Raw genomic sequence first — 26080 nt, forward strand, 5'->3', positions numbered from 1 at the left:
CATAGATTGGCTTCTCCCACACTCTAATGACAGCGTGCATATCCCTCTGATGCTCGGAATCAAAGGAGAAACACAACCCTCCAAGCTCCTCTTTAGTAGGAACAATTTGAGTCCTCATGAGTTGCCTCATAACCAATCTTGGTGAATAAGCTATGCAACCTCTGAGACCCATCAATGGTATGCTTGGATAACTACCGCATTTCGTCAATACATTACTTGGACGGAACCAAGGACAAACCCACGTGAAGTGCTCAATACTCCACTGTTCCATCTCCTCCTTCCATTCGGAAGCATAGCGGCGGCGTACGGGGATCTTTGAAAAACTCCTCAATGGATCGGGCAAGGCCCCCATGTGACTAGAGGCATAGAAGTGTGTGATGCCCCACACATACAACAAGGAGGTGCAGCATCGGATAGTTTTCCCTTGCTTCTGCTGAGATAGGTTGACAGAAAGCAAGGTGTCAGCAAGAATGGCAGGCACGGGACTCTTCAAATGTACGTCCCAAGCGAAGAAGGCGTCCATAGCAGCATGGTCCACTGTGTTAGCGTGAAAGGGGAATAGGATCGTCCCAAACACGGCTAACGCTAGAGTCTTGTTGAAAGCTAACAAATCTCCCTCACCAGCCAAGGAAGAAAGGTGGTCTTCAATCATAGCAAGCTTCCAACCCCTGATACTGCCGTTCCCCACTAAAGCGGATGATCGTGATGGCAGTTTGACTTGAGTTGCGACCCTCTCTACGGCCACATGATTTCCATGGAAGATATAGACCCCTGCTGATTTGGGCCATCGTAGCATGAGCTCATACTCCTCGAGAGTAGGAACTAAGTCAAACTGGGGGAACTCGAAACAATGCAGATCGAGACTCCAAAAATGGACCAAGGCTCTCAGAAAAGCTGGATCCACACAAATCTTCATCAAATCGAGAACTCGTCCATAAGATTTTTCAAACTCCACACAAGCCTCTCGTGGCATCAAGGAACAGAGGTGATCCAACCTCTCGGCACGGTACAATAAGAAGTCCACTTTCTTCAATTGCCCTTGCATTCCCCTAGATCCCTCCATGATCTACAATAAAATGCATGGTATGAGATGATGGCGGTGAATATGCATGCATAGTGTTTATTGAACTAAGCATTATCATGTTTTTGGGATATTCCTAAGATGATGCATGATATTGCTTGGCTTGGGTAAATAATATATTTCCTTTATTTTTCTTTGGGTATTTTTTTTGTATTTTTTTGGGTGAAAAGGGAAACTACCTATATGAATGTGATGAAGGTAGATGTTAACACCATGTAATGGAAGATTCTTATTTCTATTTATTCTTATTTTAAAAAGGGATGTTGTATGTTTAAAGAAATGCAATGTATGCTCAAACAATTTCACATAATCAATGCACAAACAATTCACTCATCCACGAACAGTCACGAGCGAATCACGAGGTAGGGGTATCCTGCAGAAAAGTGCATATTCAAGGAGGTTCTAACTGTTCTCACTGGTCTGAGGCCCCCAAGGTGCCCCCATTATAGGGACCCAATTCCTCTCGTCGTAAGTCGATGGAAAGTTCCAACGCACTATCGGACTTGAGTTCATGGTTATCACCTTGAGTGATGTTTTCCGACAACGGTCTACGGGCACCTATAGACCCATTCGACAACCGGCCGTACTAACATCCACTCCCTATGGCTTTCCACTCATGCCCCCGGGTATAGAGGGAACTGTTGTGTGCAAAGGTTCGTGTACAGTTTGTATTCCAAACAATTGCGAGAATTTAAACATACAACAGTTATTTAAAGCCAAATAGATAAAACATATTATCATACAAGCGAGGGGTAATGAAGTAATTTTAAACTATTATTTTAGAAATAATCCATCACTAAATGGGACTGACTCTCGAGGCTTCCCCAGTGGAGTCGCCATCTGTCGCCACCCGCCGAAACGGACCTTGGCAATCGCGACGATGGTTGGACTCGTTTTAAATTTTGAAAAATGATGGATTGATAGAACGACTTATTCTCAAACTGAGACCTTGTCGAGCTACCAATTTTATTAAATGATTCACCAATCCATATTAATCCCAAGCGGGACCCTCTATGGATTAGTGGTTTTCGCAAAAGGTAGGGTTCTTGGAGTCGCCACCAACGTTTTACTCAAAACATTGGAAAAAGGGATAAGGCAATTGATTTCATAAATCAACCTTGGTCATTACAACCAGAGTCGGGTAAGGGAGTCGGTTACGTGCGGGGAAGGTGTTAGCACCCCCACAACGCCCCATTAGGGTTCCCTATGACGGATTATTTATTAAATAATAGCGTAAAATTACTAAATTACCCCTATTTATTATAAACGATTATATATTAAATATCTACATGATGACGAATTTAAATATGCAACAATCAGAAAGCGGTAAAAGAAGGGATTTTTAGAAAAGAAACCTCTTGAAGCGTGCTTTTTATATATCAATGAAGTCTAGGAGGCTTTTTGGCACTCCCTCCCTCTACAAGCTCGCTCGCTCCTTCCTAAAAAATAATTTTTACTATGGAAATCCAAAAGATTTCCCTTCGACTAAGTTCGAGACTCAAGCAAATGGCTCGTGACTCAAGAACTTCGTCGGATTGACTCTCAGAGCGATTTCTAGGGCAGAACACTGCTCAAAAACCCCAGAATACTCAAGGAGAGAGTCAAAACTGTGTGGAAAAGTGTGGAATGACGTCCAAATGACGTCCTCTTTATAGGGATGAGGCGCAGTACGGCCCCTGGGTTCAATACGGCCCGTATTGAGTTTTTGTACTTCAATACGGCCGTATTGAATTCAGTACGGCCGTATTGAAATACAGAAACTTCAATACGGCCGTATTGGTTTCAGTACGGCCGTATTGTAGTACAAAATGTGCAGTACGGCCGTACTGAACTCCAAGGAGGCCGTATTGAGCTCCAAACCTCCCACTTTCTTATTTTTGGCTACTCTAAGACCTCTAAACCTACAGATAGTCATCCTATGGTCTTCTGGGAGTCCTTCTGGCTGACTTTCCTTTGATCTTTGAGAGTCTTCGAGTCTTATTTCCGACCCGGACAATTTTAGGGGTCTACAGTCCCTACAAGACAAAAATAGTTTATATGAGTTTTCAAGATTTTCCAAGACATTTTATCTACCAAACAATATGATTCAAAATTGTTTAGGACGTTTTCTAGTATTTGTTTCTTTATATTTTAGGAAAAGCCTAGGTTACCATTTAGGGTACTTTAGGCAAGATGTTGTAGTTTTTAAGAATCACTCTTTTCATTGTCTTAACCATAGTGTCATTACATTTTTAGGATTTCATTCTAGGTTATATTTAGAAGAGAATCCTATTTTTACTTTTAGGGAGTCTAATTTTGATAGTTTATTTTTCTTTCTTAGGCTAGATAGAAGGACTCCTCTTAGGATCCACATTCCATTTTCTTTTCATGAACATGTCACCTCTTATACATGGTTTGTTGTGCATGTAGGTGATGATTTTTCTCCCATGGATCCTCGTGATTTGAGGATAAATCCTTTTCAAGAGGGAGGGGATGATGGAATCATGCCTAGGAAGGCAAGGGGTGACACATTGAAGGAGCCAAGAGGAGTTGGCTAGACATGAAGGTTTGGGCCAGTCAGGGCCCAATGGGCCTAATGGGCCAGGGAAGGCCCAAGTTGAACTTTTCATGGGCCATATTTTGTTATAGCTATTTTCATATGTTTTGTATACATCATGTTAGTATAGGTATCATATATTTTGGTCTTGTATTTTGGACCACATAGAGTAGCATTTTAGGTTTTAGGCTTGTTGGGCCTAGTTTTGGGCTTCATGGGCCTTTGGGCTTTTGGTACCCAATATTGGGCTCATTTTCATTCTTGTAATTTTTCCTTTCCATTGTAATTGTTGGACCAATGTATTTAGGTCATTAGAATAGGAAAATACAAGGAATACTAAAGTAGGCTAATTAGGTTAAACTAGGTTTAATTTGGAAGCCATTTAAGTTACATTTGAGTCACATGTTTTGCACCATTGGTGGCTGAACATGTGACACTCAAATTAACCCTAAATGACTCTCAAATCAGACCTAGATGCACATTAGGTACCTAAAATTTCGGAGTAACACATGGGAGCCAAAAGTTGAATTCAAATTTCAAATTTGAATTCAAATTTTGGGCGCCACATGTCACCTTTGAGTTAGGCGCCCAAAAATGTGCAAAATTGGTTGCTACTTAAGTTATTCCTTCACCTATTGTATTCACTTTTGGGAATAATGAAATTTGAGAGCTTATTCAGCCAAATTTCGTTCAAGAGTCACCATGAGAGAAAGCTTCACCTTAGGAATCCTACTAGGTTTTCCTCCTCTTTGAAGTGAGCTTTCCCTTGCACCTTAAGCTTGGATGCTTCCATCCAAGGCTTAAGCCTCTTCCATCCGTGATACTTCCTCCTTCTTTGGTTCATCATTTCGTGGTCCTTTCTCCTTGAAGAAGATCCGTGCAAAAGGAGAGCTAAGGAGAAGTCATCAATCACTCCTCCTAACCTTTTCTATCAAGAATTATCGTACTCGAGAAGCCAAAGAGCGGAAGAAAGTAAAATGAATAAGAAGAGACGCGGGAGAGAGAAAGAAAAGGGTTTCTCCCCAAATTGAAAACGGTCACGGCACGTGTCAGCCAAATGGCACATCTGACGACACATTAATTGGAAACCATCATTGCATAACCGTCATCCTCATAAACGCGCCACTTGCACGTTTTCGGGAAATGACTAGCTATGACGCATGGCACCTCAACAAGCAGGCATGCGCGAAAGGTCACTACTCCCTAACGAGCTCGGTCTTAAACTCCTCGACCTACGGTCTTCGGAGCTCGGGGGGCTAATGTACTATTCGTACCGCCACGCCGAGCTCGAGCTCGACATTGCAGCGGAGAATGACCTCGGATACACATTGCACGACGTCAGCTTGGCACTTAAATAGATCATAGCCGATCTCAGGGGATCTCGCTCCAGATGAGATCCGTTATCTAATCACATCATATCTTATCTTAGGCCCAAGGCCCAACGCAACCCTAACTCACACTAAGGTACGTGCATTACTTATATGAGACTCATACTCATACAAACCCTAATTTTGGCATCGGAGTCTCTTCTGCAGGTACCACCCTCATCTTGGAACATCAAGCGTACCAGCGAAGGAGGCTAACCAATCTTACTCGGAGGATCATCTCTACAGTAGATTTTCGGTAAGAACAGTTCCTTTGTTATCCTTTCCATGCTATTATTGAGTAACATCTTTGTTGCAAATACATTTTGTTTGTTAAGGGTTGATGGATGAGGCCTAGAGTAGATATTTAGAGGGAGAAGAGAAACGAAAGAGTGTTATGGCATTTAAAACAGTACTTTCAATTTACACGTGCCCTTTTAACAAAGCTCGAAGGTCCGGGCATGCCCCGAGTTCGTGATTCATACACAGAGAGATAACGAAGGTTGCCCCCTAGAAAGTCATGGATGATTTGATAATTTCAAAAAAATTGTTCCACTTGCTTGGACGTTAGTGTTTCGAACTAAGAGTGAAATCTTTATGAATTCTTGCTTTCGAAGGGAATACTCGAGACACCTTTCGATTTCAACTCAGATAGACATTTTTATATATCCCTAACTTTTGCATAGGACGTATCCTATCGGGATTTTGATTCTTTTATTTTTTACCCTAATTTTTGCCTAGGACGCCCTTTACGGGTTTTCATTCTAGCGGGTTTTTATCGCGCAATGTCCTTATTCTTCAATTGGATTTTGTCTTGTAATTCCCTAGAAGCAAGGATTCGTCCATTCTTGATCATTCCTCCTATCCCGACAATTGTCATTTCGTCATGGGAAAGTCTCGCTGTTTGAATCGTCGATTTGGGCGTGTGATGCCCCCAATTACTGATAAGTATTCCCCGATTTGATGTGTCAGGTTCGCATTTGATTACAGTAATTTTCATTATCCGGCTAACACGCACAAATTAGATTTCCCTTTTTATTCTTATTTATTATTTACAAGTGTAGACCCCTAAAATTGTCCGGGTCGGAAATAAAGCTTGAAGACTCTCGAAGACTGAAGGAAGATCAGCCAGAAGGACTCCTGGAAGGCCCTAGGAGGGTTCTCTGTAGGTCTAGAGGTCTTAGAATAGCTCAAAAATAAGGAAGTGGAGGGAATGAAGCCCAATACGGCCGTACTGAACTTAATACGGCCGTATTGAAGCTTCAATACGGCCGCAGTGAACTCAATACGGCGTATTGAAGTTTCTGAAACTTCAATACGGCCGTACTGAAATCAATACGGCCGTATTGAAGCTTCAATACAGCCGCAGTGAACTCAATACGGGCGCATTGAAATTTCTGAATTTCAATACGGCCGTATTGAACTCAATACGACCGTATTGAAGTTCAAAAATTTCAATACGGCCGTATTGCTTCTGTAGGCCGTATTGCGCCTATTCCCTATAAATATGACGTCAATTGGACGTCATTCCACACTTTTTCACTCAGTTTTGACTCCCTCCTTGAGTATTCTGGGGTTTTTGAGCAGTGTTCTGCCCTAGAAATCTCTCTGGGAGTCGATCCGACGAAGTTCCGGAATTCCGAGCACTTAGCTTGGAGATTCGAACCTAGTCGAAGGGAAATCCTCCGGATTTCCATAGTCAAAAGTTTTTAGGAAGGAGCGAGCGAGCTTGTAGAGCGAGGGAACGCCAAAAAGCTTCCCAGTCTTACTCAGTATATAAAAGCACGCTTCAAGAGGTTTCTTCTTAAATCCTTCCTTTTACTGCTTTCTGTGTGCATATTTAAACTGTCATCATGTAGATAGTTAATTTATAATCGCTTATAATAAATAGGGGTAATTTAGTAATTTTACGCTATTATTTTAGAAATAATCTGTCATAGGGAACCCGAAAGGGGCGCTGTGGGGTGCTAACACCTTCCCCACGCGTAACCGACTCCCTTACCCAACTCTGGTTGTAATGGCCAAAGTTGATTTATAAATTCAATTGCCTTATCCCTTTTTCCAATGTTTTGAGTAAAACATTGGTGGCGACTCCACGAACCCTCCTTTTGCGAAAACCACTAATCCATAGAGGGTCCCGCTTGGGATTAATATGGATTGGTGAGACATTTAATAAATAAATTGGATAAGATCGACAAGGTCTCAGTTTGAGAACAAGTCTTTCTAATAATCCAATACATTTTCAAAACTAAAATAAAAGCGAGCTCGACCGTCTTCGCGACCGCCGAGGCCCGTTTGGGCCGGTGGCGACAACAAGGAAGGCGTGTTATCTATATGAAACGTAAAATAGGTTGCAAAGACATATGAGAATTCAACGGATATCATTCTCATTGATTTTTGTTTAGAGAACATTCTTTGCATATTATTATATGTGCCTTCCATTTCTAATAATTGTATGCTAATGTACTATCCTAGGAGATGCATGATATATTTATTTTCTGTCTAAATTTTATCATGTTTTTGGCTAAGGGTTATGATGCATGATTTCTTTTGCTATATTTTTATTTGTTATTTTTTATGAATAAACTATCCTATATGATGCTTTGAGGTTTAGGTATATCGAAGGGAGTTAAATTTTTATCATATTTTTTATTAATATCTATTCGTTTATAATTCTTATCCATTTGAAATGAACAAAAAGAGAACACCACAAATGCAACACACATATGCTCAAACAAATGTACACCTGCGAATAGTCACATTTAAATCCTTGGTCTGTGGTCCCTGCAAGAAAAGTGCATTGTATAGGACAGTTCTAATCTCACTGGTCTTAAGGCCCCCAAGGTGCCCCAATTATAGGAACCCAGTATCTCTGTCGCCGTCACCTGGCAAACTCTAAGGTCTGTCGCAGTATTTCGGGCTAGAGTAACCGGTTATCACCTAGAGTGTGATTTCCGACAAGGCTCGCAGGCTCCAAGGCCAAATTTGGGCCGGTTGTACGTCAATCACTCCCTATGTTTATTACCCTCATGCCCCCAGGTGTAGGGGGAACTGTTATGTGCAAAGGATTGTGTACAATTTTTATCTCAAAAAGTGCATAATTTAAACAAGCAAATAGATATTAAAGCCAAACAAATAAAGCAAATAAAGTAAAGGGGAAAAATATTTAAATTATTATTTTTATTTTATTAACTTCATCAATTAAATCGGTCTGACCCTCTTAAAACGTCCCCAGTGGAGTCGCCATCTATCGCAACCCGAAAATTTCCGATCTTGCGACCTATGGTTTAGACATCCTTTTGAAAATCTCATCAATTAAGGAATGCCCGGACGCCAGACTAATCCTTAATCAATGGTTTTGAAAATAGGTTCATGGAGTCGCCACCAATATTTTACTCAAAACATTGAAAAAAGAAAAGGTTTTTAAAGATCCAATAATGACCTTGATAACCAGAATTGGGTTCGGGGGTCGGTTACGTGTAGGGAAGGTATTAAGCACCCCTACAACGTCTTCAATCGGTACCCTATGATGAAGTTAACGTGATAAGAAAAAATAAATTAAATATTAGATCCCCTTTATTAATAATTATTTACATACTTGAAATTTAAATAATACAGTTAACTCTAAAATGTCTACATGATTATTTTTATTATAACAATAATTATTATAGATAAGAAATAAAAACAAAGAGAAAGAAATTAACTGAAATACCTCTTGAATGAGCTCTATTGGATCTTCAAAATAAGGAGATTTTAGGTGCTTTGTGGCAACCTGAGATTTTAGGTGCTTTGTGGCAACCTTTCGCATTACAATTGCCTCACAATATTCAAGAAATACAATAGGAGAGAGAGAGAGAAAAAGAGAGAAATTTCGAGCTCTAAGGAGTGCTGGACGAAATTTTTGGGGTCCCTTGAACTGTGCCCAAGATTTCTTATTTATAGGCATCAGACGTGGGCCGGAACGACCCGTTTTGGACTCGGAACGGCCCGTTTCGAATCCGAACGTTATGTAGCATTTTCGTACCCTAGAACGGCCCGTTCTAAAATCAGAACGGCCCATTCTAGGGAACCAGAATGGCCCGTTCTGAAGTGAGAACGGCCCGTTCCGGGGTACAAATTTTAGGCCCTTTGATTGGTTTAGAATGACCCGTTCTGATCCGAGAACGACCCGTTCCAGACTTGGGAACGGCCTGTTTCGATTTTGGAACGGCCCGTTCCGAGCCACTAAAATAGTTAATTTAGGTTTTTAGGCCCTCTGATGTCCTATCTTGTTGTTTGTTTGCCCCTGGATGAAATTGAGTGTCTACAATCGACACATGGGAAAGATATGACATCTGGTATTTCCTTGCCCAAGAAAAAAGGAGGTCAAAAAACAAGCCCATCAAAAGCCCAAATTCAAAAGTTAGGCTCATCTAGTGGCTTGTCAAGTCGACTTCTTCTCTACCAAGGGAGGTTGTAATAGCAAGCTCTCGTGAGCTGGATAATTCAAGAAGAGTTCTTGATGGGCTACATGACTTTCAAGCCTTTGGATGTCATTTACATCTTCTGGAACGCCTAACAACTCATGTAGAGACTCCAGATTCAGAAACTTTAACTCTAACTAATGCCTTTTGGGACCATTTTAATTCCTTTCAAGATAGCCATGTTACTTCTCCTAATGGTGACTATGAAATGGTTGTGGTGGTGCAACATGACAATACAGAGATTTCTAAGTCTCAACCCTCTAATATTTTCCAACGAATTTTTTTATGTTGGAATTGTGGGGGACGAGTAGTAAAGGCTTTACTACCTTGATGAACAATATTATTAAAGAGTATAAGGTAGGCCTTCTCTGTCTGTTAGAAACACACATTAGCAATGATAATGCAACGTGTGTTGTTTGTGGGATTTCCCTTGACTATCTTTCTTGGTCCATGCTCAAGGTCAAGCAGGTGCGGTTTAGTGCTTATGGGACAAAAACCAATGGTTATTGGAAGTTTTGAGTCATTCTTCAAAATATATCCATTTTAAAATTCTCAATGGAAGCAATTCATGGTACTGTACCATGGTCTATGCTAGTCCCCACATCCAGGGACGTGTACAACTTTGGAGGGATCTCTGTATGATTGCTACTCAAGTGGATGGCCCATGGAACCTGATGGGAGATTTTAATGTTGTTCTGCATTCATATGAGCGTCAGGGTAGCTCGCCTAGTTCCTCAATTCGGGGTGACAATGCTTTTCGGAAGTTTGCTAACCATTGTAGCCTTATAGATATTGGCTATCAGGGTGCTCCCTTCAATTGGCATAGAGGTCTTTTATATGAACATCTTGATCGATCCTTAGTCTCTTATGATTGGCATATTAGCTTCCCTGATGCATCTCTCATTCATCTCAATCCTTTCAAATCAGACCACTCCCCCATTTTACTTCATTTTGGCTTAGATGAGAATCTGAGAAGAAGAAAGAGACCATTTGGATTTGAAGCCGCGTGGCTGACCCATGAAGCCTTTCAAGGTCTTATGCAATGAGAGTAACATGTTGAAGAAAATTGGAACCATAGAGTTGATCATATGAAAAAGCCTTGCTTAATTGGAATAGTCACACATTTGGATAGAGTCCCGATCATAATGAAGAGATCATTGATGTCTAACCTTTGGCGAGGAGTATGTCAAGTTTGGGACATGGTGAGAGCAAATATTAGATGGAAACTAAGGAATGGTCATTCAATTCGTTTCTTGTTTGATTTGTGGCTGCCTCACTTGACAGATATTATTTCTTTAGCAACCACCTTTATCCCGTCTATGGAATTATCTAAAGTTGTAAGTGATTATGTTAGTAGTGTAGGTACTTGGGACGTGGAGCACTTACAAGCTTTTCTTCCCCAAGATATCTGAACTACGGTGATCAATCAAGCCCCTCCACAGTTGTAGCAGGGGAGGATATGGTCACTTGGAGCTTAACAAATGACGGGATATTTACTATTAAATTAGCATATGACCTTACTTATCAAGTTCATAATCGACACTCGAACCCTTTATTCAAGGTAATTCAACTCATGATAGTTTGTTGACTAATAGTGCACGTGTCCGAAGGAGGTTATCTTTTGATAATAAGTGTTTTGTGTGCATGCATGAGGTGGAAGACACGCTTCATGTGTTTCGTTGTTGCTCTTTTTCCCAAGCGGTGTGGTCTAGAATTACTGTTGCTTCTACTACAATGTGGGCTTCCCAAGCTGATTTGCAAACTTGGTTGCTCCAAAATCTCTCGGGTAATAGAGATATGTCCTTCAATTGGAATGTATGGTTTGCAATCACTCTGGACTCACTTTGGCATAGACGCAATCGTCTAATCTTTCAGAATGAAATGATATCAACAAATCAGCTGGTTGTAGAGATTCACAATCGACTTTGAACCATTATTGTTGGTGATGGCTTCTCTAGATTGAACATGTTCTTCAGGCACCACAATCAACGATTAAATGGTTGCAACCACCACACGACTATTTTAAAATTAATTGTGATGGTGTGGTGAATAGGAGCGGGGAGGCCTCTTGTGGTGGTGTTATTGGAGATTCTTCAAGAAATCTTATCAAGGCTTTTTTTATTAAACTTGGACAGTATTCTATCATCCATGAAGAGCTCTGGGCTATCTTACATGGTCTCAAATATATTAGGGATTGCAGGCTACGAACTTACTTTTTGGTGCAATCTAATTCCTTCACAATAATTAAATTCATTAATGAAGGATGCTCCAATTCTCAAACTGTTTCTTCTAATCACATCTTTAAAGAAGCCAATATAGTGGCTCATTTATTTGTTAAATTTAGTTTAGAATTAGAAGAGGAACTTACTGTTTATGATGTTCCTCCAACGTTTATTCTTTCCTCCTTATTAGCAAACTTTTTTGCAAGTTCTCTTATTAATGATTAAGTTCTTGGGCTTTAAGCCCTAATGATTACAAAAAAAAATCCTTTGAGGTTGAATAATAAATTCTATGAAATTACATGTAATAATAAAATTTACTAACAAAAAGAGCTATAATCATAGTGAAAAATATATCACATGAGTAATTAGAAAATAATATAAAAGACTTTTTGAAATTTTCAATTAGTTTTTGTATGTTTATATAATTTTTACCATGTTTATGAAACTCTTTTATTTGAATTTTAATTGCATTCAATCATTTATATAAATGAATTTAATGAGATAAGTTTTAGATCTTGAATTAATAAAAAAGGGATTTAAAATATGTGTCATAATTGAAAATAATAACTATTTCAAAAAGATCAAATTGATTCAAATTTAGGAAATAAATAACTAAAATAAATATTTTAAAAAATAAAAAACTAAGAAAATCTAAAACAAAATAAGATTAAAGACTAAATATAATTTAGCCTTTTTAAATTACCGATTTATATAATTTTTAAATAATTTATATATTCAAATATTTTAGTTAAATATAATAAATATTTGAATAATATATATATATATATATATATATATATATATATATATATATATAATTCTTACATTCATCATTATTTTTTTATTGTAATATATATATATATATATATGAGGAGGGATCCATTTACTCTAGGAATAAGTCTATCTAGACTTACTTCATTCAATAACTTATGTTCTACATTAAATTTAAAAAATCTAATCATTGAAATTAAAATTTTAAATGCATAAATCAAATTTGCAAAGTTTTAAAAAATTTAAAAACTATTTGATACTTTGTTTCATTAATTCAAATCAATGGATAATCATAAAATTATTTTATACATGAAGCGTACTTGGCTTAGAATAATTTAAGGATAAGTGACTATTTGAAAAGTTTTCCAAAAAATGTGCAAATGGGAACAAAAAAGGCTGAAAGGTCTTATGGGGTCAATCGTTGATCTTAGAGACGATTAAGCATCTTTGAAAGGGATATCCATGGAAGGTTTTAACCAGTGAAGTATCATGTGGGTGAAGCCACTAAGACGTCAAATTTGAGGGGTGTTACACCTGCCAATTTTGACTTAAAAACATAAATCCTCATATGGGGTTATAATTAAACCATGTACATATATACAATATACATCTAGTATAGAATACTCAAAACACAAAAGTCCTAGCTAGCGTCAGTCAAGCATCTCTAAATACATGTTGTCGCCACCGGCCCGAAACGGGCTTTCGGCATTCGCGAAGGATGGTTGGACTCTTTTATTTGTTTAAAAATATGGATTGCTAGAATGACTTATTCTCAAACTGAGACCTTGTCAAACGAGCAATTTTATTAAAAGGCTCACCAATCCATGTTAATCCCAAGCGGGACCCTCCATGGATTAGCGGTTTTCATAAAAAGGAAGGGTTCATGGAGTCGCCACCAATGTTTTACTCAAAACATTGGAAAAAGAAGTTTAAGGCAATCGATTCAAAAATCGACTTCGGCCATTACAACCAGAGTCGGGTAAGGGAGTCGGTTACGTGTGGGGAAGGTGTTAGCACCCCACAACGCCCCTTTCGGGTTCCCTATGACAGATTATTTCTAAAAATAATAGTGCAAAATTACTAAATTACCCCTATTTATTCTAAGCAATTATAAATTAACTATCTACATGATGACAGTTTAATATGCACACAGAAAGCAGTAAGAGAAGGGATTTTTAGAAAAGAAACCTCTTGAAGCGTGCTTTTTATATATCAAGTAAAACTGGGAAGCTTTTTGGCGTTCCCTCGCTCTACAAGCCCGCTCACTCCTTCCTAAAAATAATTTTTGACTATGGAAATCCGGAGGATTTCCCTTCGACTAAGTTCGAATCTCCAAGCTAAATGCTCGGAATTCCAGAACTTCGTCGGATCGACTCCCAGAGAGATTTCTAGGGCAGAACACTGCTCAAAAACCCCAGAATACTCAAGGAGGGAGTCAAAACTCAGTGGAAAAGTGTCGAATGACGTCCCATTGACGTCATATTTATAGGGAAGAGGCTCAATACGGTTTGTGAGGGTCAATACGGTCCGTATTGAAGTTTTGAACTACAATACGGCCGTATTGAATTCAATACGGCCGTATTGAAGTTCAAAAATCTCAATACGGCCGTATTGAAGTTCAGTGCAGCCGTATTGAGTTCAAAAACCTCAATACGGCCGTATTGAAGTTCAGTGCAGCCGCATTGAGTTCAATGCAGCCGTATTGAAGTTCAGAAACTTCAATACGGCCGTATTGAACTTCTGGGAGGCCGTATTGGGCTTCATTCCCTCCACTTTCTTATTTTTTTGCTACTCTAAGACCTCTAAACCTACAGATTGTCATCCTAGGGTCTTCCAGGGTCTTCCAGGAGTCCTTCCGGGTGACTTTCCTTTGATCTTCGAGAGTCTTCGAGTCTTATTTCCGACCCGGACAATTTTAGGGGTCTACAGCTGCCCCCCCTTTACTTAGTCAAACGGCCTTTTAGTGTACCGGTTGATAAGTAAAGGAGTTGACCCAATTGTCCGGGGAATAAGGCCATCCTTCCGACTTGTAGTGTCTTCCGGTGGAAAATTGCTGAGTAGCCTCTCCAGGTTTTGCTTCGCTCGTCGCCCGAGCCGGAAGCTGCATACCTTCGTGCTTCTGAACACTCTGGTAGCGTGAGTACCGCCTCTCCAGGCTCAACTTCACTCGAAGCCCGAGCTGAAAGTTGTGAGTACCGCCTCTCCAGGCTTAGCTTCGCTTGCCGCCCAAGCTGGAAGCTGTGAGTACCGCCTCTCCAGGCTCTGCTTCGGTGCTTCTGACATCCTAGGCAGTTGAGTTTGCCCTCTCCAGGGTTAGCTTCGCTTGCCGCCCAAGCTGGAAGCTGTGAGTACCGCCTCTCCAGGCTCTGCTTCGGTGCTTCTGACATCCTAGGCAGTTGAGTTTGCCCTCTCCAGGGTTAGCTTTGCTTGCCGCCCAAGCTGGAAGCTGTGAGTACCGCCTCTCCAGGCTCAACTTCACTCGACGCCCGAGCTGGAAGTTGTGAGTACCGCCTCTCCAGGCTCAACTTCACTCGACGCCCGAGCTGGAAGTTGTGAGTACCGCCTCTCCAGGCTTTGCTTCGCTCGCCGCCCGAGCTGGAAGCTGCATACCTCCGTGCTTCTGAACACTTTGGTAGCGTGAGTACCGCCTCTCCAGGCTCTGCTTTGGTGTTTCTGACAACCTAGGCAGTTGAGTTTGCCCTCTCCAGGGTCTGCGGTTTGCCCTCCCCAGGGTCTGCCTCCGTGTTCTTGACGACGTTGGCAATGTGAGTTTGCCCTCTCCAGGGATCTGTGATGGTTTTGTCTCCACAGTCCACGATGCTGCTTTGACGATTTGTTTTTTTTGATTTTAGTGCCGCTGAGGGCTGGATAACGCAGGGATCCGTCTAGGGGATGTGCAGTTACTCATAGGTTCTTGTGTCCCAACTTTCCTTTGCATAGTTGGTGCCCATTGAGGAATTTCTGTTTCCTTGGGGTGTAGACACGAAGATGCTCTTTCTGATGTGAGCGATGCCTTATGATTGGCTGTCGTCCTTTCGACGTTGTGGAGTATCCCGATTATCCTTATTCGGGTGACTCTTTTTGTTTTTCTGGTTTTGTCGCCTCTGTGTAGGCTGTTATCCGCTGGGGGATTTTGTCATTGATTGTGATTAGCCTCTTCTGTTAGGCAGATCATCTTGATGTTCAATGATTGGCTAAGAGCCGGATTCCACTTGGGGAATGATTATTGATCTTTTTTATTTTTCTCCTTTTGTAGGGATGCCTCTTGAGTAGGCGACTGGGGATTTGGGGATCTTATGTATCCCAGAGTATTATTTAGGAAGCCTCTGCAGGCTTAGCCTCACTCAGCGCTTGAGTCAGAGAGCTATCTTCCACTGAGGAAGTTTCAAGTCCTTTGACTGAATATTTTGCTTGGATGATCGCGCTTCCATTGGGGATTTTGACGATCTTGCTTTGATAGCTCTTGCTGGGTATTTGTTCCATGAGCTTAAGTTGAGGTTTCTCTGGGGAGTATTATTTCTGCGAGCCTCTCCAGGCTCATTTATTCTGTACAGTTGGGGAGTATTATTTCAGCAAGCCTCTCCAGGCTCAGTTATTCTGTGAGAGTATTATTTCGGCGAGCCTCTCCAGGCTCAATTATTCTGTGGGAGTATTATTTCGGCAAGCCTCTCCAGGCTCAATTATTCTGTGGGAGTATTATTTCGGCAAGCCTCTCCAGGCTCAATTATTCTGTGGGAGTATTATTTCGGCAAGCCTCTCCAGGCTCAATTATTCTGTGGGAGTATTATTTCGGCAAGCCTCTCCAGGCTCAATTATTCTGAGAGTATTATTTCGGCGAGCCTCTCCAGGCTTAGTTATTCTGTATGAGTATTATTTCGGCAAGCCTCTCCAGGCTCAGTTATTCTGTACGGTGAGTTGCTTTTCTTGTTCAGCCTAAGAATGCAAGCTGAGATGTCTTTTGGAGAGTATTATTTTGGCAAGCCTCTCCAGGCTCAGTTATTCTGTATAATTTGTTGGATTTTCTGTATTTTGCCTTTTTGTTGATTTTGGCTTTTTCTGTGTTTTTGCCTTTTGATTTTGGCTTTTTCTGTGTTTTTGCCTTTTTTGTTTGCTGCTGTCATACACAAGCAATTTTTCCTATTTTTCTATTTTATGCGACTGCCTCATGATGAGGTCTTTGAATGTGCAATTAATGTGCGTGATGCACAAATGCAAGTTTTATTATTTAATGTTTTGTTGTTTTTTAGAAAAAATGAATGGCTCCCCCTATCCTCTTCTTCTTGGAGGAATTTTGTCATCGACGTGAGGGAGGATTTCTGTTATTGTCAATACGGCCGTTATTCATTTCAGTATGCCCGTATTGAATTGAAAATTTGTTCATAACCCTAATTTTGGTACGGGCTTACTGAACATGATACGGGCGTATTGTTTTTCTGAAGTATATATTTTTTTGTTTTTTTCAATAAACAGAGAATAAGTGATCTTCCATTACACCTATCATCTGTATGCATGTATGCAGTATGATGCACCTAATTCTATTTGATTCATTTTTCAAAAGAATTAACCGATGCATTTTTTGCTTGGATTTTGCCATTCCTCCAGACGGACTGTGCGCTGCCGACTTTCTGTAACCGAGGAATGATGCATGTTATATTGAGATTTTGGTGTCATCAACCAAATGATTTTCCTTTCCTTTAGAAGATGTGTCAACCCTCCTATTGACCACTATATCTCCATGTTTCCACTAGATTATTCAAAAATCGTTTGGGACAAGAGAGAAAAGAAGGAAAGGATATATTTTTTTCGAAAGTTTGTGTTTTAGAGGGGATTATTTATTTTTTGAAAAATGGATTTTGTAAGAATGGCTTGGCCAATGGTAGGCTTAAGTGTTTAGGCTTGTTTGATTAAACACTTATGAAGTTAAGCACGTCTTGGTTATTAACATTTGTGATTTGACAACTTGGATAGCTTTTCTTGAGCCCCTTTGTTGAATTCAGTTGGTGGTACCATCATGGATTTATTCTGTTTTTCGATTGCCCTAACTTTTGCCTAAAACACCCATTTGCGGAGTTTTTAGCGGGCTTTTGTTTTTGTTCATTATTTTGTAACCCTAATTTTTGCCTAGGTCACCCTCTTGTGGGATTCCTAGCGGGTCTTTTGCTCTTATTTTTGCGCAGTCCCCTTTTTGGGTTTCCTGCCGAGCTTTCTTTTATTTTTAGGATTTTTGTCCTGAATGGATTTCCTTTTATCCATGATGGCACTTATTGAGGCCAAGGAAAGGTGCTCCAAGTTGTCACACACACTTCCACATAAAAATGATGCGGGTTTATTGATTATTAAGACGATTTTAACCTCACTTATGTTCATTTAAACAGGGTTAAATAATGTGGTTTAGAATTTTATTGCAAACAAGAAAAGAAGCAATAAGAAATAATGAAGAATGATTTTATTATAATCATAGTGGAAACATGTGCCCTATCGAGGCTCGGGGGTCGGGCTGTCCCCGAGGAGTAATCTCTAATAGTCATCAGGTTTACACATCCCTATCGGAAGGAAGAGAGCACTTGATGACGACGACCGGCCTTGATGCTTGTGAACCGGCCTTCCTGAAGATCTGGCTTAAAGAACGTCGAGAAGGATCTTGATTCCTCTTCGTTCTTTGATCTTTAACAGGGTTGTATCTTAACCCTTGTTTCCCCGGATTATCCTTGATGATGGGTAGCTCCGGGATTCCTTGGGAGTCCTTGCCTAATCCTTGTCCTGGCAAGTATCCGTTCTTGGTGAGCACATGGGCTACCTTCTTCATTTATCGGGGAAACGTTTCAACATTGGCGATCTCCAATGCTTGGAAGGCGGTTTCTAAAGCTTCCTCTATTGCATCCACATAAGGTATGTTGGATGGCTTGCTGATGAGTATGTCATCTTCAGCTTGAACAGTCACCAGTTTGTCACCCACTATGAACTTGACTTTCTGGTGGAGCGTAGAAGGAACAGCTTTCGCATCATGAATCCAAGGTCGGCCGAGGAGACAGCTGTATGCCGGAGTAATGTCCATCACTTGAAATTCGACGTTGAAGATAGTGGGTCCAATTTGGATTGGAAGATTGATTTCTCCCACTACTTCTCTTTTAGATCCGTCGAAAGCTCGGACGATCATGTTGCTCGGGCGCATTTGGACTCCCTTGATTGCCAATTGCTTGAGCGTTCTTTTTGGCATCACATTCAAGGAAGATCCATTATCTACCAAGACTTTAGCGATGTGATACTCCTTGCACTTTACAGAGATGTGCAAGGGCTTGTTGTGATTTGGTCCCTCGGCGGGGATCTCTTCATCGGTGAAAGAGAGGTGATCATTAGCCGTGATGTGACTAACAATCCCCTCAAATTTGTCTTGGGAGATACTGTGCGACACGTATGCCTCGTTCAAGACTTTCAGCAGAGCTTGTCGATGCGGTTCGGAGCATAGGATCAACGACAACAGAGTAATCTTTGCTGGCGTCTTATGAAGTTGATCCATGATGGAGTACTCGCTCTGTCGGATATATTTTATCAGCTCGTCTGTCTCCTCCTCGGATTCTTTTTCCTCGGTTTTCTCTTCTTTTTCTTTCCCTTTATTCTTGGGAGCTTTGTCGTGAAGATCTTCGGGAGTGTAGATCCTGCCACTCCTAGTCATGCCCCCAAGTCCAGCGATGTTAGAGATATCGCTGTAGGCAGAAGAATGGATGTCGTATATCCACGGCACAGCCTTATTTGATTCGTAGGGGAAAGGTCTTGGAGCAGTGATCCTTAATGGTGTTGGACCTTCCCCTTTATTCGTCTTGATTGCCAACAACGGAGTTGATGTGCGCTCGCTTGGCGCGGTTGTTGGCTTACACTTAATAACAAATGGCGTGCGATCCATCTTGAACATACGCATCGATTATTTCTTTCTTTTTATTTATGTTTATTAATGAATTACTAGGAGGGATGTATGAAATGCAAACCTAGATCCCTCCATGATTTTTGATAAGAATGCATGATATGAGATGATGGCGATGAATATGCATGCATTGTGTTTATTCAACTAAGCATTATCATGTTTTTAGGATGTCCCTAAGATGATGCATGATATTGCTTGGTTTGGATAAATAACCCTTTTTTCCTTTTTTTGGGTATTTTGTTTTTTGTATTTTTTTTGGGTGAAAAGGGAAACTACCTACATGAATGTGATGATGGTAGATGTTAACACCATGTAATGGAAGATTCTTATTTCTATTTATTCTTATTTTAAAAGAATAGGAATGTTGTATGTTTAAAGAAATGCAATGTATGCTCAAACAATTTCACATAATCAATGCACAAACAATTCACTCATCCACGAACAGTCACGAGCGAATCACGAGGTAGGGGTATCCTGCAGAAAAGTGCATATTCAAGGTGGTTCTAACTGTTCTCACCGGTCTGAGGCCCCCAAGGTGCCCCCATTATAGGGACCCAATTCCTCTTGTCGTAAGTCGATGGAAAGCTCCAACGCACTGTCGGACTTGAGTTCATGGTTATCACCTTGAGTGATGTTTTCCGACAACGGTCTGCGGGCACCTATAGACCCATTCGACAACCGGCCGTACTAACATCCACTCCCTATGGCTTACCACTCATGCCCCCGGGTATAGAGGGAACTGTTGTGTGCAAAGGTTTGTGTGCAATTTATATTTCAAACAATTGCGAGAATTTAAACATACAACAGTTATTGAAGCCAAATAGATAAACATGTTATCATACAAGCAAGGGGTAATGAAGTAATTTTAACTATTATTTGTTAAAAATAATCTGTCACTAAATGGGACTGACTCTCGAGGCTTCCCCAGTGGAGTCGCCATCTGTCGCCACCGGCCCGAAACGGGCTTTCGGCATTCGCGAAGGATGGTTGGACTCTTTTATTTGTTTAAAAATATGGATTGCTAGAATGACTTATTCTCAAACTGAGACCTCGTCAAACGAGCAATTTTATTAAAAGGCTCACCAATCCATGTTAATCCCAAGCGGGACCCTCCATGGATTAGCGGTTTTCATAAAAAGGAAGGGTTCATGGAGTCGCCACCAATGTTTTACTCAAAACATTGGAAAAAGAAGTTTAAGGCAATCGATTCAAAAATCGACTTCGGCCATTACAACCAGAGTCGGGTAAGGGAGTCGGTTACGTGTGGGGAAGGTGTTAGCACCCCACAACGCCCCTTTCGGGTTCCCTATGACAGATTATTTCTAAAAATAATAGTGCAAAATTACTAAATTACCCCTATTTATTCTAAGCAATTATAAATTAACTATCTACATGATGACAGTTTAATATGCACACAGAAAGCAGTAAGAGAAGGGATTTTTAGAAAAGAAACCTCTTGAAGCGTGCTTTTTATATATCAAGTAAAACTGGGAAGCTTTTTGGCGTTCCCTCGCTCTACAAGCCCGCTCACTCCTTCCTAAAAATAATTTTTGACTATGGAAATCCGGAGGATTTCCCTTCGACTAAGTTCGAATCTCCAAGCTAAATGCTCGGAATTCCAGAACTTCGTCGGATCGACTCCCAGAGAGATTTCTAGGGCAGAACACTGCTCAAAAACCCCAGAATACTCAAGGAGGGAGTCAAAACTCAGTGGAAAAGTGTCGAATGACGTCCCATTGACGTCATATTTATAGGGAAGAGGCTCAATACGGTTTATGAGGGTCAATACGGTCCGTATTGAAGTTTTGAACTACAATACGGCCGTATTGAATTCAATACGGCCGTATTGAAGTTCAAAAACCTCAATACGGCCGTATTGAAGTTCAGTGCAGCCGTATTGAGTTCAAAAACCTCAATACGGCCGTATTGAAGTTCAGTGCAGCCGCATTGAGTTCAATGCAGCCGTATTGAAGTTCAGAAACTTCAATACGGCCGTATTGAACTTCTGGGAGGCCGTATTGGGCTTCATTCCCTCCACTTTCTTATTTTTTTGCTACTCTAAGACCTCTAAACCTACAGATTGTCATCCTAGGGTCTTCCAGGGTCTTCCAGGAGTCCTTCCGGGTGACTTTCCTTTGATCTTCGAGAGTCTTCGAGTCTTATTTCCGACCCGGACAATTTTAGGGGTCTACACATGTTATATCATAACAACTCAACAAAATAAAGGTCATCTCTAGCATGACAATCCACTAAGCATGTACTCCAACCTAATCCTACCGTACTTTCATAACAACGTGATTCTTCGATTATAAACAACATAATATAACATAGCTCAATAATTATTCAACTTGCAACATCAATATAATGGATAAAAGCATAAATATCTTGAAAGTCCCTAAAATCATTCAACCAAATTAATTTGGCCCAGCCAGACTTCAAAATGCCTTTGCTCCAATTTAGCCTAGCCATAAAAATTTGGTCTAACCAATTTGACTTCAAAATGGCCTTTGCCTCAATTTTGCCTAGTCATAAAAATTTGGCCTAACTTATTTGACTTGAAATACCATTCAAGTGAATTTGTCCAAATTTAGTCTAACCATGGAAATTTGATACAACCATTTCACCCTATAGGTGAATTGTCCAAATTTCACTAGGCTAAGGAAATTTGTCCTAGCCAAATTGGTTTTAAAATGATCTCTACCCCAATTTCACCTAACCGCGAAAAATTTTGCCCAGCGAAATTATGCTTACCTTGTAAGTTCTATGATTTTCTAATACATCAATTATAGAAAATTAAAGGATCTTTGAAATTCATGATACTCACATAATAATAAGAAAAGTATGTACCTTTCTCTATAATGGAAATCTCCTTTGATCTTTAGAGTGCTTTGATCTTCTTGAGAAGAGAACCAAGATTTCACTCTCTTTGACTTTTCTTTCTACTCTCTCTATCTTTCGTGATGGCTAGGGTTTGAGAGAATACTTTTTGTTAGGGGTGTGGACCTTGTCTCACATTAGTGGATATTTATAACCCCTAAAGATTTTTATTCCCATCAAATAACAATTATTCTCATAACTACTCCATTAAACTCATTTATGATTTAGTCTTTAATTATTTAATTATTTATTTATTAGTCCTTTTATATATCACATATTTCCCACATGAAACATAATTATCTTACATTCTCACACTTGACCTCATGTGACATTTCTCACAACAGACAAATAAATAAATAAATAAAAATAAAATAATGCGCACTAAAATGACTAAATCATTTTATACACTAGGTTCATCATAATTTCATATTTAAAAATATGAACTAATTTGAGTCATGGCGGTTGTACATCAGTTTAATTGACGTAGTCCCTTCCATGTACTACAAACAAGTCTTCTTCTTAATATGATCATTAATAAGGAGCACATACTTGGTCCAAAATTATATCTTTATTCAAGATAACACCTGTTCACATTACTCTAACACAAATATGCATAAAACCATAAAAAACAGGTACTCAGAAACATATCATTAATGAGCTCAAAATGTCAATCACTTAATCTAAAATAAACATGATACTCAACAATCATTAGTAAAAATAATGCCCATATTTTTAACATGCTCAATAAATGTTTTGAACGGTAATCCATTTGTTAGAGGATCAACTATCATAAGATTTGTGCTAATATGTTCTATTGACACTCTTTGTTTCTGAACTTCTTCCTTCACGACAAAGTACTTTAATTCCATATGCTTAGCACCCTTAGAGTACTTGTATTCTTAAAAGAAAAATATTGCTTCAGAATTATCACAATACATTTTTAGCGACTTAGTAATACTGTCGACAATTCCAAGCCCTGAAATAAAGTTCTACAACCAATTAGCCTGAATTGTAGCCTCAAAACATGCTACAAATTCAGCTTCCATAGTCGATGAAGCAACAACTGTTTGTTTTTCACTTTTTCATGATATTGCTCCTCCAACTAAAAGAAATACATAGCCAAGAGTGGGTTTTCTTGAATCCACACATCCAGCAAAATCAGAGTCTGAATATCCAATCACCTCAAGGTGATTAGACCTCCTATATGTAAGCATGTGACACTTTGTTCCCTGTAAGTATCTAAGAACTTTCTTTGCAGCTTTCCAATGTTCCATTCCCAGATTACTTTGATATCTTCCTAACATTCCAGCTGCAAAACTTATATCTGGTTGAGTACATATCTGAGCATACATGATGCTCCCAACAACTGATGCATACGAAATTGCTTCCATTTATTTTTGTTCCAAGTCATTTTTAGGACATTGAGTGAGACTAAACTTATCTCCTTTCTGAATTGGAACGGGCGATGCTGAGCACTTTTCCATCCTGAATCTCTCTAGTACTTTATTGATATATGCTTTCTGAGACAAGCTTAACAGTCCTTGTGATCTATCTCGGAATATTTCTATTCCTATCACATAGCTTGCCTTGCCCATATCCTTCATTTCAAAGTTATTAGAGACAAACTTCTTAGTCTCATGAAGAAGACCAAGATCATTAGTTGCAAGTAAGATATCATCAACATACAAAATTAAAAATATAACTTTACTCCCACTAACCTTCAAATATATTCATCGATCAATAATGTTTTCTTTAAATCCAAAGGAAACAATGGTATCATTAAACTTTAAATACCATTGGCGATAGGCTTGCTTAAGTCCATATTGATTTTTTTAATTTGCACACCATGTGTTCCTTTCCTTCAACCGAGAACCCCACTGGTTGGTCCATGTAAACATTCTCCTCCAAATTTCCATTTAGAAAGGAGGTTTTCACATCCATTTGATGTAGCTCCAAGTCATAATGGGCTACTAATACCATGATAATTCTAAAGGAATCCTTTCATGAAATGGGTGAAAAAGTCTCTTTGTAATCAATGCCATCTTTTTGAGTAAAACCTTTAGCAACAAGTCTAGCCTTGTACTGTTCAAGGTTGTCATCAGAGTCACGTTTAGTCTTAAAGACCCACTTACAACCAACTCTCTTGCAACCTTCTGGCAATTCTACAAGGTCTTAAACATCATTTTGTTCCATGGATTTTAATTCTTCTTTCAAGGCATTTAACCACTTTTCAGAATTATCACAACTTACAACTTGGGAAAATGAAACTGGATCATTTTCATTAATACTTGAGTCAGTTTCTAACTCATGTAGATATACCATATAGTCATTTGAAATAGTTGGTCTCCTTTCTCTTTGTGACCTCCTTAATTTTATTTCTGGTGGTTGTTCTACAATAGGTTCATTCTAAATCATGAGTTCGTTATTGTGTTGTTCTTCTTCATTATTATTTGACACAACAGTTAGAGGAACACTTACTTTATTGTTAGAGGCATAAGTAAAAGGAATTTGCATTCTAACTTCTTTAACTTCCACTTTCTGTGGAATTGTACTCCCACTGACTTCACCATTTTCAATGAACCTTGCATTTTCGATTTCAACAATTCTCATACTATGATTAGGACAATAAAACATATACCCCTTTGATTTTTCTGGATAACCAATGAAATATCCACTAATTGTTCTTGATCCAATTTCTTTTCTTGTGAATTATAAATCCTTATTTCTGTCTGACAACCCTAAACATGTAGGTGCCTTAAACTAGGTGTCCTACCAGTCCACAGTTCAAAAGGTGTCTTTGAAACTACCTTACTAGGAACCCTGTTTAACAAATACATGGCAATTTTCAAGGCATACATCCACAAATATATGGGTAAAGTTGAATTGCTTAACATACTCCTAACCATATCGATTGATGTTCTATTACGCCTTTCTGATACACCAGTTTGTTGTGTTGTACCTGGCATTGTATCTTGAGCACAAATGCCACGTTTCTGAAGAAGTTTAGCAAATGGACTTGGGTGTTGCCCAGTTTCATTATATCTTCCATAATACTCACTATCTCTATCAGATCTTACAACTTTCACTTTTTTGTCTAATTGCCTTTCTACTTCATTCAAGTAAATTTCTAAGGCATCGACTGCTTGAGATTTCTCGTGCAATAGATAGACATAACCATAATGTGAATATTCATCTATAAAGGTAATGAAGTATTTTTCCTTTTCGAAAGAATTGACATCAAAAGGACCACATATATCGGTATGCACAATTTCAAGAAGCTGAGTGCTTCTTGTAGCTCCTTTCTTTGTATGTTTTGTTTATTTTCCTTTAATACAATCCCCATAAATATTTAGATCCGTAAAATCTAGATTTGGAAGAATTTCATTTTTTATTAATCTTTCCATTCTTTCTCTAGAAATGTGACCTAAACGTCTATGCAACAAGAAAGCAAAATGTTCATTTACTAAACTACGTTTAGTACCAATGTCATGATGTAGAGTTAAGAGGGTTTCATCATACAAACCATCTAAATTCAATTTATATAAACCATCATAAAAAATACAAGTACCAATGAGATGATTATGCTTAAATAAACTGAAACATTCATTACCAAAAGTAAAAGAGTATCCAATAGTATCAAGTTTAGATGATGAAACTAAATTCCTAGATAAACTAGGTACATAAAGAATTTCCAATAAAGATAAGTCCCGACTACTTCCACTAGAACTTTCACTCTATTCCCCATGAAGATGAACTTCTCATTTGGGCTTATGGTTAAGATTGTAGTGAATCCCTGCATTGTATTAGAAACATGAGTCGTACATCTAGAATCGATCCACCATGTATT

The 26080-nt window shown here is 39.3% G+C and overlaps 2 protein-coding genes across 2 annotated transcripts; both read left to right on the forward strand.

The window, feature by feature from the left end:
• Positions 1–10025: 10025 nt before the first annotated feature.
• Positions 10026–10490, forward strand: LOC109794201 (uncharacterized). The gene has a single exon (XM_020353671.1). The coding sequence runs from the start codon at positions 10026–10028 to the stop codon at positions 10488–10490; it is 465 nt and encodes a 154-aa protein (XP_020209260.1).
• A 153-nt stretch (positions 10491–10643) lies between these two features.
• Positions 10644–11891, forward strand: LOC145953299 (uncharacterized). Its single transcript, XM_083067241.1, has 2 exons — positions 10644–10781; positions 11403–11891. Exons 1-2 carry the CDS (start codon positions 10644–10646, stop codon positions 11889–11891), a joined length of 627 nt encoding a protein of 208 aa, XP_082923367.1.
• The last annotated feature ends 14189 nt before the right edge of the window (positions 11892–26080 follow it).

Source organism: Cajanus cajan, chromosome 11 (genome assembly GCF_000230855.2).
Source record: "Cajanus cajan strain Asha chromosome 11, NIPB_CcT2T_4, whole genome shotgun sequence".
In the NCBI taxonomy this organism is placed as follows: domain Eukaryota; kingdom Viridiplantae; phylum Streptophyta; class Magnoliopsida; order Fabales; family Fabaceae; genus Cajanus; species Cajanus cajan.

Bases quoted from the DNA above. Each gene is read 5' to 3' on its own strand.
- LOC145953299 (XM_083067241.1), top strand. From the start codon at position 10,644: ATGGTGAGAGCAAATATTAGATGGAAACTAAGGAATGGTCATTCAATT. The intron at 10,782-11,402 runs GTAAGTGATTAT...TGGCTTCTCTAG, and splicing joins CTATGGAATTATCTAAAGTT to ATTGAACATGTTCTTCAGGC.
- LOC109794201 (XM_020353671.1), top strand. From the start codon at position 10,026: ATGGTCTATGCTAGTCCCCACATCCAGGGACGTGTACAACTTTGGAGG.